Source organism: Zychaea mexicana, assembly GCF_025766255.1.
Source record: "Zychaea mexicana strain RSA 1403 chromosome Unknown BDB00scaffold_3, whole genome shotgun sequence".
Lineage (NCBI taxonomy): Eukaryota > Fungi > Mucoromycota > Mucoromycetes > Mucorales > Lichtheimiaceae > Zychaea > Zychaea mexicana.
Window position 1 is genome coordinate 118,076 of NW_026516666.1, and position 24,118 is coordinate 142,193.

Consider the following 24,118-nt stretch of genomic DNA (forward strand, 5'->3'; position numbering starts at 1 on the left):
GGAGTTTATCGTCGGTCGCGAGAGCCCATGGAGGTCTTGCCACTGAACAAATGCTTGGGCATCTTGGTCTGGATCGATCGGTCCGAGTCGCCACGCTTGCCAAACTTGTTGTTCTGGACCTGTACCAGCTTCTTTTGCTTATCGGCTTCCTTCTTTTGCTTGACGTTGCGGAAACCAAGGTTGCTCATCTCCTGAGTCATCACTTCGTCTCGGGCAGCTGCATCGGCGTCCTTGACAGCTTCATCGGGAATAGCTTCCGCGCGAGTACGCTTGCGACCTGCAGCACTTGCCTTTGTACGTTCCACAGCAGCGTCGGCATCAATGCCCATTTTGCTCAAGTGAACGTTCATGTCGTCCACAGTTGCAGTCTATTATACTCTCTTGTTAGCACATTTCTCTTTGTATACTACGAAACAAATGATCAAGTACGTACCTTGGTGGTAATCTTCTTTGGAAGCACGTTGTTCTTGCTGCCACGAGCTGCACGATGCGCTTGGACAATGAGTCTCTTGCGTTCCCGAATAGCGTCAGCTGTGCTTCGAAGCTCTTCTTCATCCGAGTCCATCTGCATTAAATACAACAAAAGGATTGTTAAATTAAGCACACAATGCCAATGAACCACATGCTAAGCAGTAGTAGGATCATGGTGAAAGAACTTACGATGGGCTCGTTGTTGTCATAGAATCCTTCCTTCTCAAGACGTTCTTCTTCACGCTCGAGGGCATCAAGCTTCTCTTCGATTTCGGGATCGATAAAGTCAGCGACATTGTGGCCTTCCCAGAACTCAGGGATGGTGTCTTTCTTCCAATCCTCATCGGCAAGCAAGTATTTCTTCTTGAGATCGACGCTGTAAACACCAGCACCACCTGCTTCGACCTCGAGGTCCTTCTCCAATTTCGGTCTGTTAGGATCATTGACATCATACTTGGCCTTGCTCAAAGCACCGTCAGGGATATTGGGCAGACGAGCCACAGTGTCTCTGGCAGTGGGCATGGCAAGATGGATCTTATTGATCACGTCGTTGATCTTGTTACCAGACATCTTCATTTCGACACGAGCGGCCAAAAGTTTGTCACAAGCATTGTTACGCACGGCCATGACACCTTCTTCGGAATAGCACGACATGGTCAACACAGTAGCGGCGTCTTGGTTCATGATTTCCTCAATCCAGGCACGTTGTTCGGCAGGAAGATCTTCAGGCTTGACCTGATCAATCTTGTTGATCACAAGAACGATTGGCTTGTTGGCAAAGAGGGGCTTGATGTTGTGGAAAAGCTTGACCTGATGACGATTCCCACAAAGCACACACGACAAAACGGCGTTAAAATTTCTTTTTTCTCTCTCTCTTACACATATACATATTCCCCCTTCCAGGCCTTCCTTAGTTCTCTTACCTGATCCTCAACACTGTAGCCACACTGTTCGGACAAATCCATGAAATACATGACACATGATCGCAAATGGGCCATGGCAGTAATGGACTGCATCTCAATGGTATTACGCTCCTCCAAGGGATGATCCAAGATACCGGGCGTATCAATGACTTGCCATCGCATATACTTGTAATCCATGTGGCCGACAAACAAGGACTTCGTGGTGAAAGCGTAGGGTTGGACATCGACATCAGCGCGGGTGATTTTGTTGATGAAACTCGATTTGCCCACGTTGGGATAACCACAGATCAACAACGTGCGGGTGTTGGGATCAATCGATGGGAGACGAGACAAATGCTGTCGAACTTGTTCCAAGTATGCTAAGCTGTCCTTTTGACGTTTCATGATCGTGGCCATTCTATATTCCAAGAATTATTTTTTTTTTTTTTTCAGTTGTGATTCCTATTGAAAGACAGGTTTTTTCCCCCAAGTCAAGAATTATCCATCAGATTATGTACCTTCCCAAGGCAGCACGCTTCAACTGTTTACAGCGGTACAACGAATCACCAAACTTGAGCAAACGAACATAATCCTTTGCTACTTGGTCAATCAAGTGGCGTGCTGTGTTGATTTGACCCAAAGCCAACTTGTAATGATCCTTGTCGTATAACACGTTCATGAGATCGGCATAGAATGGGTGAACGTCCTACATGAATTCCCTTTTTGTGTCAGCAGATCTCTCTTTTCCTCATATATCACAAGCTTCAATCATAACAACACATACGTCCAACTTTGGGAATTCGTCCAAGATAGCCTTGAACTTTTCTTCAAAACTATCTTGGGTGAATTTGACCTTGCGCATATAAAATTGTCGAATACGGCCAATGTTGTAGTTTTTGCGAATGACTGTAGGGGTCTTGCGCTGGGTCTTTGACAAGATAATGTCAATAAAGTCAGTGGCCGTAGGCACCGGCTCGATCTTTTTAAAGTTGTAAAGCGAGGACATTGAAAGGTGTTTTCTTGATAAAGATCGAGTTGTTCTGCTGTGGGAAAGGGGGAGGGGGGGAGGGTGCACACACAAAGGGAAAAAAAAAGTTTCTTTTTCGAGGACAGAAACGGGGATAATAATGCTGCGAATAATAAATTTCTAAAGCGGCAGGAACTTTTTGGGTGGCTTGTTTTTCTTTCTCTTGGGGAGCGGCAGACCAACCACAGAGGAAGACGGACCGATACGTTTGTGTAACCATGGGACCTGTCAGTTAAAAACATGGATCTCCACGGATGCATTTGTTCCAACGACTATCGATGATTGTGAGTAGTGGCTTCCAGCTCGTTTTTGATGCCATAGGACTCTACACATCTTAGCACAAAGTGATACTTCTTGGCTGAACGTTCAAGAGTGTAATGCTGGGCTTTACGTGGACATAAATGCAATTTCACGGACGTTGTTGTAGCCTCTTTAACCTTTTCCTCGTCGCACGCTTTACTGAACTGTCTTGCTGCTACCGGATCCTTTTAAGAGAGCCCTTAAGTCTTACAAGCTTTCTCTAGTCGATAGTCCCTGTTTGCACCCTCGACGTCAAAAACTACACGATGCATCAAATGTGCGCTGCGTCGTGCTGCCCTGATGATTTTCGTAGCAGCGCACGTTGATAATGCATGCATACAATTGCAGACGTACGGATATAGACAACGTGCACTTGCAGCGTATATAGAGTATATATACTGTGAGCCACAACCTTTCGCGCCAACGCCTCTTTTTGGAATAAACTATAGGATACTTTTTTTTTTCCGAATTAACAATGACCGACAGCATGTACAGTGTTCTATTTTCTCACACATCAACACGGCTCATTACATACATGCAATGTATGATACATAGGCCAGCCCCAGTTGCTATAGAAGACTACTTTGTACCGATATTAATATTTGTACCCCGTTTTTACAGCCGATTCTTTCTTTGAAATACCACTGAATAAGTCACCCTATAAATAACGTCACTTTGTTGTCTTATCTGTCAAAGACGATGTTACGATACGTTCCCTTGAAAATATTATTATAGGTCTTGGTGTGTCCCCATTAAACTGGCCACTCACCTATCAGTTAGCCATTTCCGTTCCAATCATGTATAGTTCTTATATATTTATTTTGCATTGACCTGTTTGAAGTTCTCAAAGAAAAGTTGCAGACATATGAGATATTGCAAAACCAAAGGGTTGCAACAAACCAGAGTATCATACAACTGTAGCGAGATCTATTATCTTTTAATTGTATATATATAAGCACGGTAAACATATATACAAAGAGTGCCAATTGCTACGTACGATGCTTTACTATCATACGCAATAATATGCGTCGTTATTTTTAGTCGATCGTAGGTAGGTTATTCAATATCAACATATCAAGAGCAAATAGAAGATATATAACAATATACTCCTCAAAAATAATCCTAGGTTTAGCAACGCTGTTCTTGCTGTCATTTGCTTCACACTTTCATTAAAATCATCTGTCACTCACTATAGATGATGACAATGATGATAGCTCAAGGAGCTCAAAGGAAAATCACATATTATCATTGGGTCGTAAATAATCGCAACAGGCCTAGCAGTAGCGCTTCGTGCAAAATAACAAAAAAGTGGACAGCCCCTTAATTTCTTCCTTGTAGTAGTGTATTCTTCACTTTGAGCATATGGGATCTCCTAATCCTCAAAAGCAGTAGTAGAATCTTGTTTGATGCATCGTCTACCGTGTTGTTCAAGGTCAGCGCGGATGATATTCCTCCACTCTGCTCTCTCCTGAAACCCGCAATTACTATCGACCCACTTCCACTCCTATCAAACTAAGTCTTTCTGTATGTGTCTGTCTGTCTCTTTCTTCCTTCTTTTTTCTTGTTTTCTTCTTTGTCTGTATTATCATTAATATTTTTAAAATATACTTTTTTTAACTTAAAAGTTTTTTTAATCTGATTCCTACTGTTTTCTAATTTTTTACCGCGACGACGACAGCCAGCTTGCGCTATAATACGAATAGAGAACGTTATATACATCAACACAAGAAGCGATACTCTCAATAATACACAGGATTAAACACCGCCCCACACCACCACACGTTGTACACAATAGCACACGATGATGAATACGCAGCAAGGTAGTAAATCATAGCTTCTTAAAGTTTTAATTCGTCGAGAACCAGCTTTTATGTGAGAAAACTCGAATTGTTACTGATGACGATGATATAACGACAGCCGATGTAGCACCATGTGGAGCGAACGGTAATATGGATACCGTCTGCTCACCGCTGAGAGGAGAAATCTGGCAGAACAACACTTGGCATCAGATTTCATGGAATCCAACGTAAGAAAAGAAACATATCTAAACAGGACTATGGATTTGAACTCAGTATGATTCACATTGCATTTGCTTCATAAAATATGCATATACCATAGCTATCCGACCTATGTTGCAGACGTGAGTTTATTGCCGAAAAGCACGTAATCAAACATGTTATGTGTCTAATTCTTTTTCTCTTGTGGCAATACATACAATAGGAAATCATAAGCATCTATCTATATTATGTCAAAAACTACCAAAATACAATGGTCAAAAACTGGACCCATATTCTACCCAGGCGATCCAACTATCCTGTACTTGTCGAAGACTCTTGGTTTCCAATTGAATTTCAAGGCGACGCTATCCACGAGGGCCTTATTTATATTGTCGGAGGCAATGTAGATCCGGAACAAGAGATGACCAACCGATATACCGATTATCCGGCGCCAATACCTATTCAAGTTGTTAAACGTAATTGTTAAAAAAAAAGGGAGGGGGGGGGGCAGTTGAAGGAAGGGATAGAGGAGAGATCATAAGGGGGCGGTTTTTCATTTGTTTCGTGTGATGGTGTTTTCCATCGCTCCACCTAGCTGTCTGGAAAAAAAAGAATCATAATGATATGGAATTTTGTAGAAAATGAGACGACTGTATCAGCGAATAACGAAACAGAACTGATTGACGCGAATAATAATGAAACAGCGAATCGTGGAGGTAGTGAGAGTAGTGCATTGCAGCCTTGGGTAATTGCTATTGTCGTGGTAGCCTGTGTTGCAGCCGTGGCAGCATGTATTATCATGGCATGGGCCATACGCCATGTCCGACGGCGCAAACTTGTCTTTGATGAAAAGGGTCATGTTGGTAAGGTTTCACCCTCAGTTCTTTATAAAGTTCAATTAAAAGTCATTAAAAGCCTCGTATTGGATTTGATAGAAGTGGGCGGGATCGGCGGGCCGATGACAACAGCAACAGCCAGGAGTATACCCAATTCATCAATCAAGTATCCTGACAGCCATCATTTGAAAAACGACAGCAGTTTCATGTTACCGTCCACGCCCGTGATGGATGGATCCATACGTAGTCAACACTACCGTCAGCCACCATCGTTGTCGTCACGCATCGTACTGGATCGGGGAAGCACCTGTGTTTCAGACAGCAACATGCTTGTTCGGCCACAATCTGTCGCCTCTTGTAGTAATATATCCACTCCCTCCATCAACGACGCTCCTCCCATCTCTTCCGCCGACGCCGTCATGATTGCTGACACCTTCCGGCAACGTATGCGAAGACCTGAATGGCAACAGCAACAACAGCAGCATCAAGAAAAGCAACAAGAACATGAAGAAGAATCGAAACGACGACAGTTGAGCGAAGAGTTGTTGAAAAAAGAGCTGGCGGCGGAAGGGACGTTGATGAAAAAAATCAGTAACCGAGCACATTTGCTTGGTGCATTTTCAGATGATAACGCACACGACGGTGACGCTCATAAGAATACTGACGATAAAACCAATCATGGCGCCGCTGGAGACCGTGAAAATCATCGCAACGGCGTTGAAGACGACGGCGACACTGATAAGAATTCTGACGATAATAGCAATCATGGCACCGCTGGAGACGGTGAAAATCATCACAACGACGTTGACGACGACGGTGACACTCATCAGAATGCTGACGATAAAACCAACCACGGCGCCTCTGGAGACCGTGACAATCATCGCAACGACGTTGGAGACAATGGTGACGCTCATAAGAATTCTGACGATAATAGCAATCATGGCACCGCTGGAGACGGTGAAAATCATCACAACGACGTTGACGACGACGGTGACACTCATCAGAATGCTGACGATAAAACCAACCACGGCGCCTCTGGAGACCGTGACAATCATCGCAACGACGTTGGAGACAATGGTGACGCTCATAAGAATTCTGACGATAATAGCAATCATGGCACCGCTGGAGACGGTGAAAATCATCACAACGACGTTGACGACGACGGTGACACTCATCAGAATGCTGACGATAAAACCAACCACGGCGCCTCTGGAGACCGTGACAATCATCGCAACGACGTTGGAGACAATGGTGACGCTCATAAGAATTCTGACGATAATAGCAATCATGGCACCGCTGGAGACGGTGAAAATCATCACAACGACGTTGACGACGGTGACACTCATCAGAATGCTGACGATAAGACCAACCACGGCGCCTCTGGAGACCGTGACAATCATCGCAACGACGTTGGAGACAATGGTGACGCTCATAAGAATTCTGACGATAATAGCAATCATGGCACCGCTGGAGACGGTGAAAATCATCATAATGATGTTGACGACGGTGACACTGATAAGAATTCTGACGATAATAGCAACCATGGCGCCGCTGAAGATGGTCAAAATCATTGCAACGACGTTGAAGACGACGGTGACACTGATAAGAATTCTGACGATAATAGCAACCATGGCACCGCGGGAGACCGTGAAAATCATCACAATAACGACGAAGACGACGGCGACGGCGACGATAAATCCAATAACAATAGCAATGTCAGTTCTTCATCGCGACGTCTTTAAAAACCGATAAAACAACCTTCCTCTCCCTTCTACCTTTTACATATTTATACATATACTTTTTTCTTTCTCTGTGTTCGTGTATGCTTTTTTTTTATAATAATAATATTTATATAAAAAGAAAGGAGAAAGAGAGTGATATTATACAATTCTTGGTGCAAGCGAGACAGCCTTCATCCAGTTCTTTTGTCGCAATTCAGCAGCCACGACACCTAATACACGAGTGCCGAGAGGTTCCTTTTTGCTGTTGAGGAGAATGCATGCATTGTCGTCGAAACGAATGTATCGTCCGTCCGGTCGTGCCATTTCTTTTTTGGTTCGTACAACAAGAGCGTGCTTCACCTCACCCTTCTTGACTTTTTGTGATGCTGCTTGGCCGGTAAGGTTGGGGTTAATGGGTCGTGCGCGTTTTACCACACATACAATTTCGTCGCCTATTATTATGTTAATGTTCGCTTTAGTACAACTTAAAAAAAACACTCGTTCAAAATGAAGAAGCCAATTTCTACCAGCGCGAGCGAATCGTGCACCACTCATGACTCGAATGCATTCAGCGACAATGGCGCCAGAGTTGTCAATGACATTGAGTGTGCCTTTTAATCCAATCATGGTAGTCTATGTGGTTAAGCTGTGTCGGGTTGTTTACAAGGAAACCTTTTTTTTTTTTTCTTCCCCTTCCCTTTCCCCCCGAGAGAAAAACAGCGGAATATAAATTATTTCGTTTTTGACAGCATGTCCCACTGAGAGTGAAAGGGTTTTTTAATTTCATACAATAGCAAATCGTTGCTTATGAGCTGTGTCACCACTCCATTCAAAATGCGGCTCAAAAGCGGTGCGAACAAAGCACAATCCTATTGATTTGTAAAAGGGAGCAGCTGTACCATTGCCGTCAACTTGTTGTTGTTGCTGCTGCTTGATGACTGGATAGGCCTTGAATTTCTTACTGTGCTGGATGTCGAACGCTATGCCAGATAGAATCACCACGCAGTCATTGTTGGAACAATTTTCTGTCAGAGAGAAACAGATACTCGATGTCACTCTGGACGGATCTTTTCTGCTGCTGTTTGTTGCAGCAAGGGAATGAAGCAGCAATGTATGGGTTATTTCTATACCGGTCGTCTCCTTGAGGCCAATGAGATCCTTGGGATCCAACCACAGTCTGGTACTGGTGTTATTGGTAAGCCCTACGGCACCACGGTTGATGCTAGATGGCTTTTTCAGTAGTGTCGTTTCATACGAGAAAGTTTGGTTTGTTGACGAGAATAAGTCGTCATCCCAGTTACATGGCTGCACCAAGACGTGGATGCTCTCAGAGTACATGTGCATGATGCCATCGTGTATAGTATAATTTGCTGTTGCTGGCGAGCCAGTATTACTGGCGGTGGTAGCTGCTACTACTACTGGTGTTGTTCTGTTGTTGTTGGCTAGCGTCAACGTCATTACTACTCTTCGTACCAACTTTTGGATATGGACTGTAACGTCATTGCTGCTGTTGCTCTTTTCTTTGTTGGTCGGCCAGAGTTTTTGAATGTTGCTTCCGCTGTGATTACTGCTTTTGGAATAAATGTGTTGGCCAGCCACACCGATCCATGATGGAAGATCAGCGTAGTGTCGCATAGTGCTAGGATACGATTTCGCTGGACGACCAAAGCACAGGACCGTCAGATCATACGTTGCAAGGGTAGTATACGCATCCACCATTTGCTGTACAACCGACTCCTTGTATGTGATGCTGCTGTTGTTGCGAACGTTTGGGAATAGATTGGCCAAAGCAAAAACACGATCATGTTCTTTGGTGCAATGTCGCGTGTGCAAATGGCGTAGTATATTGCTTGCCTCCCTGCCTGGTTTGTGTTGTTCGCAAAGTGATTTGACGTAATAAGCAGCCGTTCTTGTTGAAGCTGATGATGCAACTGCAAATTGGCTGTAGTACAAGTTATGCATCGAGTCTGACCATAGATGCGTATTTTCGCCAACGAAAAGCAAGCGTTCGGATACGATTGCTTCTTGATACGTCCATGTTCGCATCGACCATTGAGAATCGTGGATGGCACGGATACAGCGGGCAATATTAGGGTGGCTGACAGGATAGTATGTTGAGCTCGTTGCTGTTGTTGCTGCCATTGGTATTTTTCTTGATATTTTCATTTCTGGAACAAGCACAACCGTGAACTGGGCATTGCTGTAATAATGATGCATCTGCTGTACTTCTTCTTCCCGATTCGAATTGCTGACACAAAGTTGATCGTACCAGATATAGTGTATATCGAAACCTTTGCATATCTGCTGAATGACACCTTCAAACTTGACATAGTGGACACTGCATCTTTGATCCTGCTGCTGCTGCTGCTGTGGGTCATCAATAGCGTCGCTGCTGGTGCTATCCCTCTCACTGTTGTAGATCACATTCGCTTGTTGTTGGCTTTCGCCAACAGCAGCAGCAGGAGTAGCAAGAGGGTGAAAGATCAGCCGATGTTTGGCCCTGTCAACACGAATGCTGTTTTCTTTGCCACGGACGACAATGTCACCAGACCAGTTCCAAGGATACGAAAGTGCGCAATAGCCTTGCTTATGTGCTTCTGTTCCTGGGACGATCGACATGTCAGATGTACGTACGAGACGCGGCGGGACCCGGAACGGGCTCTTTGCAGCTTTGGACAAAGCCATGAGATGACGGATGCCCGGTGGCGGTCGCTCGCTGCTCCGTTCCAGTGCTTGCAGTCTCGAAGTCTTCCGGTCGCCGTACAATGCAATGTCACCATCGGCGAATATCGGGTACTGTTGCGTATCGTAGGTAATATACATGCTACTGATGTTGCACCCTTGTCTTGATCTTTTGCTTCTAATATGAACGAAGCAAATCGTATTTGAATTTGTCGAATCTACCAAAATATATCCTTTTTATTGTACTTGAAAGACCCTCTATTACCTATTATGATAACGTATTTATTAAAGCTAAATTCTTGCTGATTTCAAAAGGCTGGGATGTTGGCGGTAGATGCAGTGTCGTCAAATGGCTTGGCCGGATGGTGATCTTTCGGGATAGTGATATACTAAGGAAAAGAGGGTTGATGAACTGTTTTTTTCAACGGCTGGATCCGATGTGCAAATAAGCGATATAGTACAGCAAAAAGTGACAAATTGAAAGGTAAGAACGAAGAAGCTCTGGGAAGAAGAAAAAAAGAAGTAGTATTTTATAAAAATATTAATGCGAGGCGGTTAACCACCCAAACTAAGATGGTAGAGCATCTGACTTCAATAAAGAAGGTCTGAAGCTCGATTCCTACCTCGCCACGATCATGCCGCAAAATTGCAATATCTGTCGACTGTCCTGTTTTCTGCTGAGTCGCCTGTCTAGTTTCTCGCTCTCTCTGTCTCCGTTTCCCCTCCAATGGGCAACAAGGGCGTTAATCCGAAAAAAAAGATCTTTACCAGCATAATTCTAGGCTGAGTCGTCATTTCCCTTGTAATTTCATTCTATTCTGTATGCTTTCCTTTTGATATTCACAAACAACGAACCGCAACCATGCCCGTTTGAACTATGTGAATCGTGTGTAACCTTTGCGGGGACGATTTGGACCCGCTCCATCCTCATAACCCGGGGATCTTTGTAATATGTTGTAGCATGTGTGCATAAACAATAAGGTTTTTTTCTGAAACCCTATCCCTATCCAAGAGAAAGTTAAAAAGCATCTTCCATTACACAAAGTATATGTAATGGTGTGTAAGAGTTTTTTTTTTTTTTTGGCAACAAGAAGTGTGTGGTGAGCATTCAATACTACGTTTTCAGCTGCACCTTTGTTGCTACAAAAACAAGAATCCATGTCAACCAAAGCAATAGTTGCATCTTTAATGATAAGAATTTGGTTTGTGGCGTGATGCTGGTGGCAAAAGACGAGAAATCAAGAACATGTCTGCGCACACTTGCGCACACTCAAACACCTTTTGCGCACACTCTGCGCACACTTGCGCACACTCTGCGCACACTTGCGCACACTTTGCGCACACTTGCGCACACTCAAACACACTTTGCGCACACTTTGCGCACACTTTGCGCACACTTGCGCACACTAAACACCCTCTGCGCACACTTTGCGCACACTTTGCGCACACTTGCGCACACTAAACACCCTCTGCGCACACTTGCGCACACTTGCGCACACTTTGCGCACACTTCACTTGCGCACACTCTGCGCACACTTGCGCACACTCTGCGCACACTTTGCGCACACTTGCGCACACTCAAACACACTTTGCGCACACTTTGCGCACACTCAAACACACTTTGCGCACACTTGCGCACACTCAAACACCCTTTGCGCACACTCTGCGCACACTTGCGCACACTCAAACACCTTTTGCGCACACTTTGCGCACACTTGCGCACACTTTGCGCACACTTGCGCACACTTTGCGCACACTTGCGCACACTCAAACACACTTTGCGCACACTTGCGTACACTCAAACACCCTCTGCGCACACTTGCGCACACTCAAACACACTCTGCGCACACTTTGCGCACACTTGCGCACACTTGCGCACACTCAAACACCCAAGCTGTCGTGGGGAGAATGAAATGCCCTCAGTGGCTGATTCTGGCTTCCAAGTGTAGCTTCAAACTTCATGATGATTTAGATTTCTTTGTTTAACTGCATTTGATGATCATTCGAAGCACCCTGTATTGCACTCACATGCACAAAAGAAGTGAGTATCAACAACATCAAAGACGACGATGTCACAGATGACAAGCGATGAGTCCACAAGCAAGGGATGAAAGTTCATGTAATCACATAGCAATACTACTGCCACTACTAACACAAACTGTCGCATTATCCGTTCGATCAATAGTAGCAGCTCTAAGAAACACCGTCTGTATTGCAAACATATTGCCTTCAAACATTGTATACTGTAACAACGGTGAGGTGAGCTTCCAACAGTATTTGAAGTGTATACTTTCATGGTAAGCGGGAAATGATGCTATTGTGTGATACATCTAATACAGTCATCTTAACCGCTTGTTTAGTATGTGCACTTGTAATTGTCATCGGTCAGCGCTGTTGTATAATCCGAATCATAGGCAGACCGATCTTTAGGATGGCAGACAGATTCTAGCCCATTTGGCGAAGTAAAGAATGATATCTAATATAGGCACGTCTACAGCAATGATTGAGGATTTCAAGTTAATATCATATATTTCTTAGCCTTCAGAGGCTCTTGGTGGAGCAATTGTAGTCGGAGATTACTGGTTTCCATAATGATCGCTATTGTCTGCTCATATTGTCTGCTCATTATGACATTTATTGGTACCTGTAGGTATGGTATCAGCAACATGTACTTCAACACCCACAGAAGCAATTAATAATTGCAAAGAGTAAATCAAAGTAAAGATGAACGGATTGAGTTTTTGTTTTGTTATTATAGACATAAATTTGATAGCAATCATTGAGTTTTTTTTTTTGAACATAACATTACATAATACAAAACCGTAAAACTACAGTACAAAAAAGGTATCTAGTAGTTGGTCATGGAGTTTTCAAAGATCTTTGCGAGCTGCTCAGCAGCAGGCTCACGTGTTGGGGCCAGCTTCGTGACGCGGTGTTGGGGCAAAGCACCCTCGACCAAGTCAGGGATCATGGAACTATCAAAGCCAAGACCCTTCAAACCGTTAGGCACCTTCAATTCCTCGAGGAAGGCGGTCAATTTCTCAGCCAAGACATCACCCGCGGTCGAAGGCTTAATGCTAGCAGGATCAGCGCCAAAGGCGACGGCGGCATCCATGTGACGATCAGGGCAGGCGCTGGCGGTGTAGCGGAAGACGGATGGGGAAGTCAAAGCGACCGAGACACCGTGAGGGACCAAGGCGTGGTCCACATTGTAGCCAGGGTGCTTGTAGTTCTTGTTCAGGCCGGAAATGGGGTAACTCAAACCGTGGCACAAGTGGACACCAGCATTGCCGAAACCAATACCGGCAAAGGTGGAAGCGAGTAACATTTGTTGCTGGGCTTCGTGGTCCTCAGGGTCCTTGGTGGCACGGGGAAGGTATTTGACGACCATGCGAAGGGCGTGCATGGACCAGACATCACTGATGGGGTTGGAGCCTTGGTAGGCGGGACGGAGGATAGGGTTGGATGGGCGAGGCGAACGTTCGTTGAAGGGCAAGGCGGTGTACGACTCAAGAGAGTGACTAATTAATGTCCATTATATAATCAATACCCACACTTTTTAACATTCGAATCATCCCTTTCCAGCATTACAATTCTTCCAGGTTCCTCCTCCAATCTTATTCCAAATCCTTACCACAAGACATCCAAACCACTAGAAGCATGGACTTCCGAAGGCATGCTGCGGGTGTTCATAGGATCGACGATACCGAGGTATGGCTTCAAGGCTCTGTGGGCAATACCAGTCTTGGTGTGCAAAGGTTCATAGTCAAAGATAGCAGTACCCGTAGTTTCCGAACCAGTACCAGCGGTGGTGGGGACTTGATGAAACCGCCATCATAAAACGAATTAGAGACACGTTTTTCGACCAAGCTACCATGATGGAAATGCTTTACATACCAGCAATTAAAGGCTTGAGCTGCTTTCTGATGGGCAAGCCCTTACCAATGGGAGCATTGACAAAGTCCAAAAAGTCCGCTTCAGGATGCGCGCTGTACAAGCTGGCGGCCTTGCAGGTGTCCATGACGGAGCCACCACCCACGGCCACAAAAGCGTCAGGGTTGTGTTGACGAGCAAAGTCAATGGCGGCCTTGAAGCTGCCGTCGGTGGGCTCAACACGGACCTTGTCGTAGACAACATAGTTGACCTTGTTCTTATCCAAGGACTCAATGACAGCCTTCAATGGGTGCAACTTGGCGATCTAGTGTAAAAAGCAATCACCACGATACGGCGCTTAGTAGTAGACACACTCTTTCCAAGAGGATCAAAGAGAAAGGAAAAAGGAGCAACTTACGGTGCTGTCAGTGTACACAGCCACTTTTTCTGCCTTGATGTTGTTCAGATCCATACCAATTTCGCTGACATAATAGAATCAGAGTAAGGACACACGCGCCTAATTTGTATCAGGATCGATTTATAGACATGTTATTTTTACCTGGTAACGCCAGGGCCGAAACGAATGTTGGAGGCGGCCATCTCGAAAGCATAATCGGTCGACTCGTTACCGCTAGCATACTGACGGCCATAGCGAAGCAGGTTCGAGAAGGACGACGCGGTGGGGTGGAAGTGTGAGTGTGCGTGCGAGTGGCAGGGGCAGCTGCTTGCGCCAGACTGCAAGAGACCGAGAACGTTGACAACTTTGGAGCGAGCGGCAGCGGCAGCCATAATTTTTATTCTTTTCAAGGAGTATGTGGAGAGGAGAGGGGTGGGAAAAAAAAAGAAGAGGTTTCAATGCAAAAAAAAAAAGAGCCTCACTTGCCCTGTTCTCGGGTCGGTATTTAAGGAAACTCTGTTGGGACTCCGAGCAAACTTATGACTAAGATAGTCCCAGTGTGCGATCAAGTTTTCCTTTGCCTTGCCTCTGTCCCCCTCCCTCCCTTCCTCCTCCCCCCCCCAACCACCACCACTACCGCCTTCCGCGCAACCCCCTGGCTGCACAGATACATACAGCACACGCCAAGGGGAGGGGAAGAGGCCACTTTAAACGGGAGGCAAAATGTTTTTCCTCCCTTCCACTCTTCTACAGCCGGAACGAACCCGTAATTTTCAAATATGGTTACATAACGGCAAACCCACTTTTTAAGCACAGACATGATGTCCACTTTTACTACCATTAGTTTCTGTAGAGTGGAAGCCCATTGCTCCATGGTTTTTCCAAACGGAAGATGCAGGGACTTTTTTTTTGCAAAGAAGTAGTACAATAAAAGCCGATCCTTGTTCGGAAATAGTTTTACCTCTGGTTTTTTTTTTTTTTTTTTACCACGGTGTCGCCTCTCGGTGTCACATGGAGGTGAGGCTCGCCCCCTCCCCCACACCCACTACTATGCAGAAACGTTTCCTATTTTAGTCACAACCGTACGACATGAGTGTGGGACTTTTTTTCTTTTCCCCAGTAACCAGTTTCTGGCTGTCAGTTGCGTAATAATGGGAATCCATGTTATGATTGAAGAGGTGTACAGGAAACCGTGTTGTGCCTTGGAGGCATAGGGTATAGTAGTATACATGTGCCCTTCGTGTATAGGAATAACTAGCCAGAGAGTTCCGTTATACGATGTAAGATCAGAATATGCCCTCTACTACTACTACTATTATCGACCCCAAGAAAACCTTCTTTTGTTCTGCCTTGTTAAAGAAAGGACGCATGATGGGTTGTGTAGATTGCTTTCAAGTCAGTGTAACATTCGTGGCCTAAATCAATAAAAAGGAACAGTATCCATTCACCATCGCTTTTCTTCCAACTTTTTTAAATTGCGTCGGTTACGGTTCGTTATTCATATCCAAGGCCGCTGAAAGTTCGTGTGGAATGCAATTGAGCGGCATGATAGATATGCTTGTAGTATTGTCATCGAGCCTCTCGAAAGGTAAATGTCGCGTTCCAAGCGGTGGAGTAGAACAAAGTGTTGAGATAAGTTACAAGATGCACAAAAGCCGATTAGTATCTTCCACATCAAGTGCAAGCTGTCTATGTCAACCCACAGTATCTCAATCCGAAAGCATCGTTTGCAACTTATATCAATTGAATAGGGGACAAAGAAAAATTGGTTTAGATTTACATTTCACCCAATCTGAGAAAAAATCAAAAAGGCACGGCATCAAGTCGGCCCTATACGACGTAACCCTGGAAATGTGTAGTATTATGTATGGGAAAAAGTGTATATGTAGCAAGCAGATACGCACAAACTATGTATGTTAAAATGTAGATGGATTGATTATAAATTATTACTATTTTTTCAGCATTGCGAATTTTCGTCGTAATTGAGAGGCAAGATTGGTGGAGGCAATGAGGCTACTAGGCCGGTCATTTCGTGATGATACGAGTCGGTACGATAGTGAAGGCGATGCATCGAAATCATCGTTAGACATCGTTTCTGGAAGCGGTGAGCTGAGAGCTGTCAATGTCCGCCGATGTCCACGCTGTTGTCGTTGTTGCTGATGCTGCTGCTGCTGCTGCTCTTGGTGTGGCTCTTCCAGTAGTGTGTGTTGTTGGACAAATATCACGGGCACTGGTGCTTGCTTTAAGCTCTGATGGATCATGCCGTTGTTGTTGGGTGTGAAAAGTACGGACTTGCGCGTCTTTTTCCTGCATCCGACGATCAAGATGGTTGGGTCGTACATCTGAACCTGCGCTTTTTGTTATACAGCCCGTGAAAAATATAAAAAGAAGAAGCCCCGTTCTTGATCCATCAGTATACTACAACTGAAGGACTTTCCTTTCTCTCTCTCTCTCTCTCTCTTTACTCGGCAGCTGAAATTTACCATTGACCGCAGAATTTGTTCGGGTTTACCAAAAACGACTTCTACTGTTATGCTTATCTAGTACATTGTGAAAAAAAAAAAGTTTAAAAAAAAAGGCCCACTAAAAAGGAGAATTTGTCCAAATATATATAAGTAAATATACACAAATACAGCAGATGGAGTACCTTATCCTCGTGTTGCTGAGCATCCAAGGTACAGTTCAATAGCTGAGTTGCCATATGTTTCGGTGTGGGGGTATCTGATTCGTAGAGCATAGGGAGGAGGGACGAGAAGGGCAAGTTATCAGAGTGCGTGATGGTGTGAGAGGGGGAGATAGAGAGCTACTGTTCTTTTCGTTTCTTTATGATTGATTTCAGGTGTGCCTGTTCTCACTTACCGCCATGATGGTGCATGCCAATCACAATCACCTCGTCACCCGTATCCACGAGATTCTGATGGTTTGTAGGAAAAAAAAAAGACAAAATAAATCTCTTGTAGAGGTGCGTTCTTACTACAGTAGTAGTAGTAGTAGTAGTAGTAGTAGTACCATGGCATATCCGATCACAGCTGCAGCTCCGGATACATCGTCGCAGTCGTCCAGCGTGACCATAAATAACCGCGACGCTGTGCCCGACTGATATCCTTCATTGGCCGTCCGCAGGGTATAGGACAAGAAGGCTTTGTCGAGTGTGTTGTCGAAAGAAACTCGACGGCGATACGATTTCTTAGAGTCTCCAGATTGAAAAGAAAGCCGAGAGAATCGCGAATCGAGAGGCAGGATCATTGTTTCGTCCTCTGTTTCTTCTTCTTCTTCTTCTTCCTCGTTGTCACGTTCTTCGTGGCTGATGTTGCTTTCATTTTCGCATAACGTCATGCTTGCTCCAATAGTGCTCGCTGCCCATTCGCTGGTATCCTGTGCTGTGTGAGAGTGAGTGAGTGAGTGTGTGTGCTCTTGCTATGCTAGAAAAAGCTAGAAAGGGAGGAAGGAGAATAGGTGCGCAATAAAAAAAATAATAGCAGAGAGAAGAGAGAAGGAAGGAAACGGGGAAACAAAGCAGCAAAGCATTTTTTGAAAGAGACACATACACTTCCCCTCCCCCTCCCCCCCCCCAGATAAAGGCCCGGATCTCATCCCCTTTCTCTTCTCCCCCAACCTTTTATTCCCTGGGTGGAAATGCTTGGCATCCTTCATCAGTTGCTGTTTGCGGTGCATGTCACGCTGTCTGCACAGAAAATATACATAGTCCTTTCACCCCCTTCAATGCATACGTAACAAGACATATTACAGATAGAAAAGAACGCGCATATCTTTTTTTTTCTTTTATTTGTTATCTAATATGTGGCTGCATTTCTTCAATTGGAGCAGGGCAAAAAGGGCAAAGGCGGGGCCGAGTTTATGCTGATTTGAGCTTGGATGACTTTGTACTATCGCCATTGACTGCGACATAATGGTATACGACAATGAGGATCATGGTTGCCACACCGAGTGAATTGGCAATAAATGCAAGTTGTGTGTCTGTAAGCATGGTGGTCGTCGTACGTGTGTATTGGGTCTACAGATTGTTTTCAAGAAAAAAAAACTTGAGTACTTTTTTCTTAAAACACACGTGTTCATCATGAGCAGTTTCTTAACCCAATGATTAAAAAAAAAATTAAAGAGATGGGGCACTGAGTACGTTTAAAGTCGCGTATATCCGTAATGAAGTGCGATGCCTGATTCCGAGTGGGGGAATCCTTCTTGTAAAAAGGAACGAAACGAGAAAGTTATGCAAGGCAATCTGTCGTATCGGAAATTGATTGGCTCGTCGGAAATGGTAACTGTACTCTAACAACCCCATGTACAATGACACCTCGAAACGTATGCTATAATCAAGTGTAGCACAAACCTCATCATTTTATAGACGGATTCGATAGAATGATATATATCATTGTTGGGTTAGCTATCATAGGATGTGATGATTGAGGGGTGTATTAGGAAAGGTAAATGGGCCACGGCAATTTCGGATAAGAAAAATCGATGATGAGCAGGTCGATGGAGGTAAAAGTGACGAGAGAAAGGGATGATGCTTATTGTTTTCTCTTCAGCGGCATATATGCAGCACTTTCCGATCCAAATACTTGTCAAGAGCTTCCCATACGCTATTGTTAAATGTGATTGAAGCGTCATAAATTTCGTCTTCTTCTTCAAACATGTCATTGTCGATAAATAGTATAGCTAGAAGAAGGCGAACATTGTAATTTTGCTTGTTAAAAAAAGCCGCAGTTCTCCAAACATTCAACAGCCTTGCAGCGAGTACTTCTTTTTGTGTAGAGTTTGACAGACAGACTTCAGGGTTGCACTAGGCGTGGATGTTCGTGCACTTCTTTTCAGGTGCCAGAGCCAACATGTGTGCTGATGTTATGCTGACATGTAATAGTAGAACTTGATATGTTATCCGCCTTAAAATGTATGATTTTGAAGATGCTACATCGTTATTACGAAATTGAAAGCTGGATGGCACAGTAAAAACAGAATTGAAAGAATTCATGTTTAGTCTGCTGACGACTTCGATAAAGATAGAGGCAGACTTATCGTTTGGAGAAAAAACAAAGAATTATAAGAGAACGAGCCAGCGTTGGTAATAATAATTTATATAAACAAGATATATACACAAATAAACTATAATCATGAATGTAATGGGGCAAGGAGGGGAAACTAGTAGTTTTCTTGCAGCGCAGCTGACATGAAACTACTAGTAGTATGAAAGATAATACAAAAAAATGCCATTTACGAAGAAGGAGAAGAGCCAGCAGTGGAGCCAGCAGTAGAGCCAGCAGTAGAGGAAGTAGTAGATGAAGGAGACAATTGAATGTGTTGCCGACGCGTGCTCCAACGTTCGCAAATTGACCGGACGGCCGAGTCGACGTCCCAATGGAAGCAACCGTGTCGATCGCGTGGCAAAAAGTTGTGAGGATCCACAATGACTGGCGAAAACTTGTTAGTTTCCATATAGTAAGGGTGGACCATGTTGTCTACATCCAATGGATCGCTATAGTATGACTCTGGCGGGTGTTCATCTGGGTGTTGCTGCTGCTGACGCTCCTTGTCCTCGTCTTTGATAACTTCAGGGGGATCCTTAAATGTTACTTCTTGTATTTTCTCGCTATCCTCCTCCTTGGGTTTTGTCGCTGCTGTGGTACCAGAAGCGCAGGACGAAGCATATAGCGTGGAGTCACTCGTTGATGTTGTCATGCCTTGGTCCTCCATGGTACCGAATCCATACAAGAGCAAATCGTTTCGAACCTGTGGATTCACAATGCCGGTAAAATGCCACTCAACCGGTTGCCCTGCATACCGATCCAGCAACTCACGAGCGCTCGATAAAGTCTGCAACGCTGTTGAATCGATTTTGTTGACTGCGGTAAAGTCCAGCACAACGGCTTCAAGAATCGGCAAATGATTATTTTTGCGAGCATCCACAGTCTGCGTCCAGAGCAATTCCTTTTTGTTTTCATCCGATTCGCCTTGTCTTGTTCGTGCCTTGGCAGCGGCAACGATCGACTCAGTGACATGGCTTGCATTCGGATACAACAATGCATTGCCCAAACGAAAGACAACAACACCTGGTGGTAGTGGCTCAATGTGTGCTTCAAAATGCGGGTCGCGTTCGTCGAAATAGATGTAGTGTTGGGAAGAGCTGTAAAAGTCGTTGGCGGCTGGTACAGCTGTGGTGGATTTGGATGCTGGATCAAGCGGTGAGCGAGCCATTACAGCAAGGCGTGGCCGAGCAATGTTGAGAAGCATAATGAACAGTGACAGCGCCAGTGCAATATAGATTCCGTCCTCGACACCGTCAAAGAATGTGATCAAAACGGCAGCAGAAAAGACCATAAATTCAAGTTTGCTTGTGGCCCAGAGTTCCTTGATATACTTTGGGCCAGAGACCAAATCAGATACAGCGTGGATCACAACAGCAGCGAGAATGGCTTCCGGGATATAGTAGAATGCTGGAGTCAGGATATAGAGAGCGAGGACGACAATGATAGCCACGAATCCGCTGGATAGGGGGGTTTTGGCACCCGATCGCGCCATAATGGCAGTTCTGCTGAAAGCACCTGTGCCTGGATATGCTCTATATTTGTAAAACGTGTCAGATAAACCCTTCTTCAACTCCCCCCTTTTTTTCCTCGCATTTAAACTAACCCAAAAAACGCGCCAGCCAAATTGGTTACTCCAATAGCCAAAATCTCTTGATTAGGATCGATTGTATAGTCACTGACACGGCCGAACGATTTAGCCACCGAGACATGTTCCAAAACGAGAATAATGATAATAGAAGGCAATACGTCCATGACTTCGCCCAGGATACCAAGATCCATACGCGGCACACCCATGGCATCGAAACCAGCTGGTACAGACTTGAGAATTTTGAACGGGCTTTCGGTCGGGTGAGCCACGTTAATGCAGAACGAAACAAAAGTGCCCACAATGACAATGGTGCCGTTACGCATGATGCCAAAGTAGAACAGACTTTGCTTGAATTTAGGCCAGCGTTTACCGAGTTTTGCGGCAAAGTACTTGATGCCATACAAAGCAAACAAGGCGGTCAAACCAAAGGCGATATCGATGTGGATGCCACCCAAGTTGGAAAAGAAGTCGCCAACGACCAAGTAGGGTGACTGATGTGAGTTGAGTTTGACACCGGTCAGTTTGCCCCATTGGCCCAAGCTGATGGTGATGGCAGATCCAGTCATGTAGCCGGCAATAGCCGGGCCAGGAATAAAGTCGACGAGGATACCGAGACGGATCATGCCCATAAGAATTGTAATGATACCGACAATCACACTGAGAAAGACGGCAACTTCAGGTCCGGTGATATCAGGATGTGCAGTGGTGACGTTGGTGATGGCGCGCCCAACAAGAAGAGAAACAACGGCTTTTGTTGTTTTGGGGTGATAGAGTTAGTTTTTGCTTTGTCGTTTATATATAAAATATTCAAGATCTGCTTCATCCAGTTACTTACTGATGGGACCAATACTGATATCCTTGGAAGTGCCAAAAAAGCAGTAAAGACAGGCACCGACAAAAGAGGTACTGGAATAGTTTTGTGAGAGTTAGTGACTTGGGTCTTGTTTCAAGGCTACGATGGATTTGGCAAAAAACTTACTATAACCCGTATTGTGGTTCGAGATTGGCGATCTTTGCATAAGCGATACCCTGAGGCACCAGGACCATTCCTACTGTGACACCTGCAATAGCATCTTGTAACATCCACTATTAATAGGAGAAAACAAGGTGAGTATGAACAGCACAATAAACATCATAGTTTCTTGTTATCATTTACCGAAGAATTGTATCTCGTGATCCATTGAAATATCGGAAAAAAACTGAGAATGTAAGATTTCACATGTTGGGGCCAATTTTGTTTAAACTTGTTTGCTTTGTCTTTGAGTGTCTCACGCTCATAATCCAGCACAATTGAGCTCATGGCGGGTAGTATAATAATGAGTGGAAGGGGTGTGGGGGGGTTAGGTTTGTTTGTGATGAAAAGAAAACCAAAGAAGTTGGGACCATGTTATGGGATTGCCTTTATATATAAATATACGCGTTCCATATGAATTCCTGTATGTGAAGCTCACAAGGAGGTCAGCGCATTAGTTGGGCTCGTTATGATTATTACGTGTGTGAACAATACCCTATGCAGTGGGGAGGTTATGCATTACTGCTGTGAAAACGGGGTGGGGATTTGGGAAAGGGGGTTGAATAAGTTACAAAGAGTAAAATAAAAACTTTCTAAGGAGTGAGAGAGAGAGAGAGCTATTATGAAATGACATGACATGCCATGCATATTAAAGTGAGAGAGAGAGTGATAGCACAGTTTTAATGCACGTTAATCCGTGCAAAGGAAAAAAGTAGCATAATGAAAAAGGTCCGGAGTCATCGGTCGATCTGTATGAATGGAATGATAGCGCACTGGCGTTTTCACTGCTCGGTTAATTGGGTACATTTGCGGGAATTTACACGACGGTGATGGTGTGCATAAGGTATTGTGGCATTGTTCTTGCGAGCCTCCTTCTGTCTTTTTTTCTTATCTTTTCCTTCAATGGATAGAGACGGCTCCTTAGAAGAGGTACAACAGGGTCCCTCTTTGTTTTTTGTTTTGTTTTCCACAGGGTTCATTAATGTTTTTATGTTGATCTATTATGACTAAGGTTAAGATAATGGTGTAGCCTAGAAAAGAAAAAAACCTTAAAGCTGATAATGAACCATTTAACCTACAGTTACCGTCAGAGTCTGACTTGGAACCACAAAATGGCATGATTTCGTGTGTGTGTTGTTCTCAACATATTGTTGAATGCAGCAGAATTGTCCGGTCGTCACGACCTAGTCACCGCGGTTGTTAAGCTTCCCCCTATTTTTTTTTCCATGACAGACAACAGAGAATGACATAATGTCACCAAAAGTATTGGAATAACACCAGAACCATTAGTAACAAAGACCTCTTTGCTACTGAAATGTTACAGGGTCCATGCTAAAGAAGAACAACATAATCGATGTATTCTAAACTTCTCTTTGCACGTTTTCTGTATATTTGACTAGGAGAGGGTGGTGTTGACATATAGGATGCTTTTTATTCTTCAAAGAAGTCTTACAAGGGGGGGGGAAAGACAGATTTTTTTTCATAAAAAGTTAAACAACATGGTGTGAACCACATGTATATAAAAAGTGCTTCACGATAAGTTTCCGCAAAACCACAAGCATGTTCTAGTGTTTAATACAACACTCATCTATCAAAATGAGTAAGAAACTCCTGGAATAAGGAATCTCAAGCCATAGTTTTAAAAAAAAATACAAGATTAACAACATGCACAGATAAATCGGTAAAGAAGCCAAAATAGTCGCTAACTTGGAATGCATGTATGGTTTATTGTCCGTTTCTGAACTGTATTGTATACTCCTACTTGCTTGGCAAAACATGATCTGTGGTGGGGTTATGACACATATATAGTAGATTACATAAGAGCCAAGAACGATACGCTCAAGATGAGACGATCAACAGATAAGTAAGCAGAGTATAGAGTAAACGTTAAAATCGGCAGTATGCGGTTCTGCACTAAGACAAATTAATACATTAGCTTGTTTTATAAGTAAAACCGAAACGAAGAATAAAAAGAGGAAAAACATAATAGTTGGTAGTATGCGATGCTTCTTGAAGGCTCGTCAATTGTTTTATGCACAATAATCAGTAAATCTGTGTTACAACAAACAATCATGCAGAGTTTTGCAGCAGCGGACAGCAATGATGGATGGTGTAACATATCACCGACGTCTATTAAAGTACGTTAGTTTAGCCACATACATACCGTATGCACAGTGTCAACCGAATGATGTGTCGCCGTTAAAAAATTTATTTTCCATAGCTGAACGTCTGTAAGCTGATATCCGGTAGTTGCATGCTTTGTTTGATGC

General features: G+C 44.1%; 7 protein-coding genes across 7 annotated transcripts; 1 reads left to right on the forward strand and 6 right to left on the reverse strand.

Annotated features, from left to right (window-relative positions):
* Positions 1-5: 5 nt before the first annotated feature.
* Positions 6-2,379, reverse strand: BDB00DRAFT_754050 (GTP binding protein 4; the record flags this gene model as incomplete). The annotated part of the gene is made up of 6 exons (XM_053118732.1): positions 6-368; positions 434-565; positions 661-1,281; positions 1,395-1,791; positions 1,892-2,079; positions 2,158-2,379. 6 exons carry the CDS (start codon positions 2,377-2,379, stop codon positions 6-8), a joined length of 1,923 nt encoding a protein of 640 aa, XP_052985122.1.
* Positions 2,380-7,413: 5,034 nt separating this feature from the next.
* On the reverse strand, positions 7,414-7,881 carry BDB00DRAFT_754043 (putative MRPL38-mitochondrial ribosomal protein, large subunit; the record flags this gene model as incomplete). The annotated part of the gene is made up of 2 exons (XM_053118730.1): positions 7,414-7,727; positions 7,806-7,881. The coding sequence occupies 2 exons, from the start codon at positions 7,879-7,881 to the stop codon at positions 7,414-7,416; spliced, it is 390 nt and encodes a 129-aa protein (XP_052985123.1).
* A 43-nt stretch (positions 7,882-7,924) lies between these two features.
* On the reverse strand, positions 7,925-10,499 carry BDB00DRAFT_322961 (uncharacterized protein). Its single transcript, XM_053116936.1, has one exon. It carries the CDS (start codon positions 10,075-10,077, stop codon positions 8,038-8,040), a length of 2,040 nt encoding a protein of 679 aa, XP_052985124.1. The 5' UTR covers positions 10,078-10,499; the 3' UTR covers positions 7,925-8,037.
* Positions 10,500-12,784: 2,285 nt separating this feature from the next.
* BDB00DRAFT_783490 (alcohol dehydrogenase) lies at positions 12,785-14,598 on the reverse strand (the record flags this gene model as incomplete). Its single annotated transcript, XM_053120383.1, has 5 exons — positions 12,785-13,457; positions 13,571-13,754; positions 13,834-14,134; positions 14,228-14,291; positions 14,369-14,598. 5 exons carry the CDS (start codon positions 14,596-14,598, stop codon positions 12,785-12,787), a joined length of 1,452 nt encoding a protein of 483 aa, XP_052985125.1.
* Positions 14,599-15,291: 693 nt separating this feature from the next.
* On the forward strand, positions 15,292-16,443 carry BDB00DRAFT_797000 (uncharacterized protein). Its single transcript, XM_053121510.1, has 2 exons — positions 15,292-15,555; positions 15,655-16,443. The coding sequence occupies exons 1-2, from the start codon at positions 15,500-15,502 to the stop codon at positions 16,124-16,126; spliced, it is 528 nt and encodes a 175-aa protein (XP_052985126.1). The 5' UTR covers positions 15,292-15,499; the 3' UTR covers positions 16,127-16,443.
* BDB00DRAFT_866933 (uncharacterized protein) lies at positions 16,156-18,194 on the reverse strand (the record flags this gene model as incomplete). The annotated part of the gene is made up of 6 exons (XM_053126286.1): positions 16,156-16,554; positions 16,690-16,746; positions 16,854-16,927; positions 17,066-17,120; positions 17,216-17,586; positions 18,095-18,194. The coding sequence occupies 6 exons, from the start codon at positions 18,192-18,194 to the stop codon at positions 16,156-16,158; spliced, it is 1,056 nt and encodes a 351-aa protein (XP_052985127.1).
* A 1,152-nt stretch (positions 18,195-19,346) lies between these two features.
* Positions 19,347-22,341, reverse strand: BDB00DRAFT_935142 (sulfate transporter family-domain-containing protein). Its single transcript, XM_053129180.1, has 5 exons — positions 21,993-22,341; positions 21,816-21,922; positions 21,672-21,742; positions 20,852-21,584; positions 19,347-20,780 (listed from the first exon to the last, which is right to left on the reverse strand). Exons 1-5 carry the CDS (start codon positions 22,134-22,136, stop codon positions 19,436-19,438), a joined length of 2,400 nt encoding a protein of 799 aa, XP_052985128.1. The 5' UTR covers positions 22,137-22,341; the 3' UTR covers positions 19,347-19,435.
* Between the last annotated feature and the right edge of the window lie 1,777 nt (positions 22,342-24,118).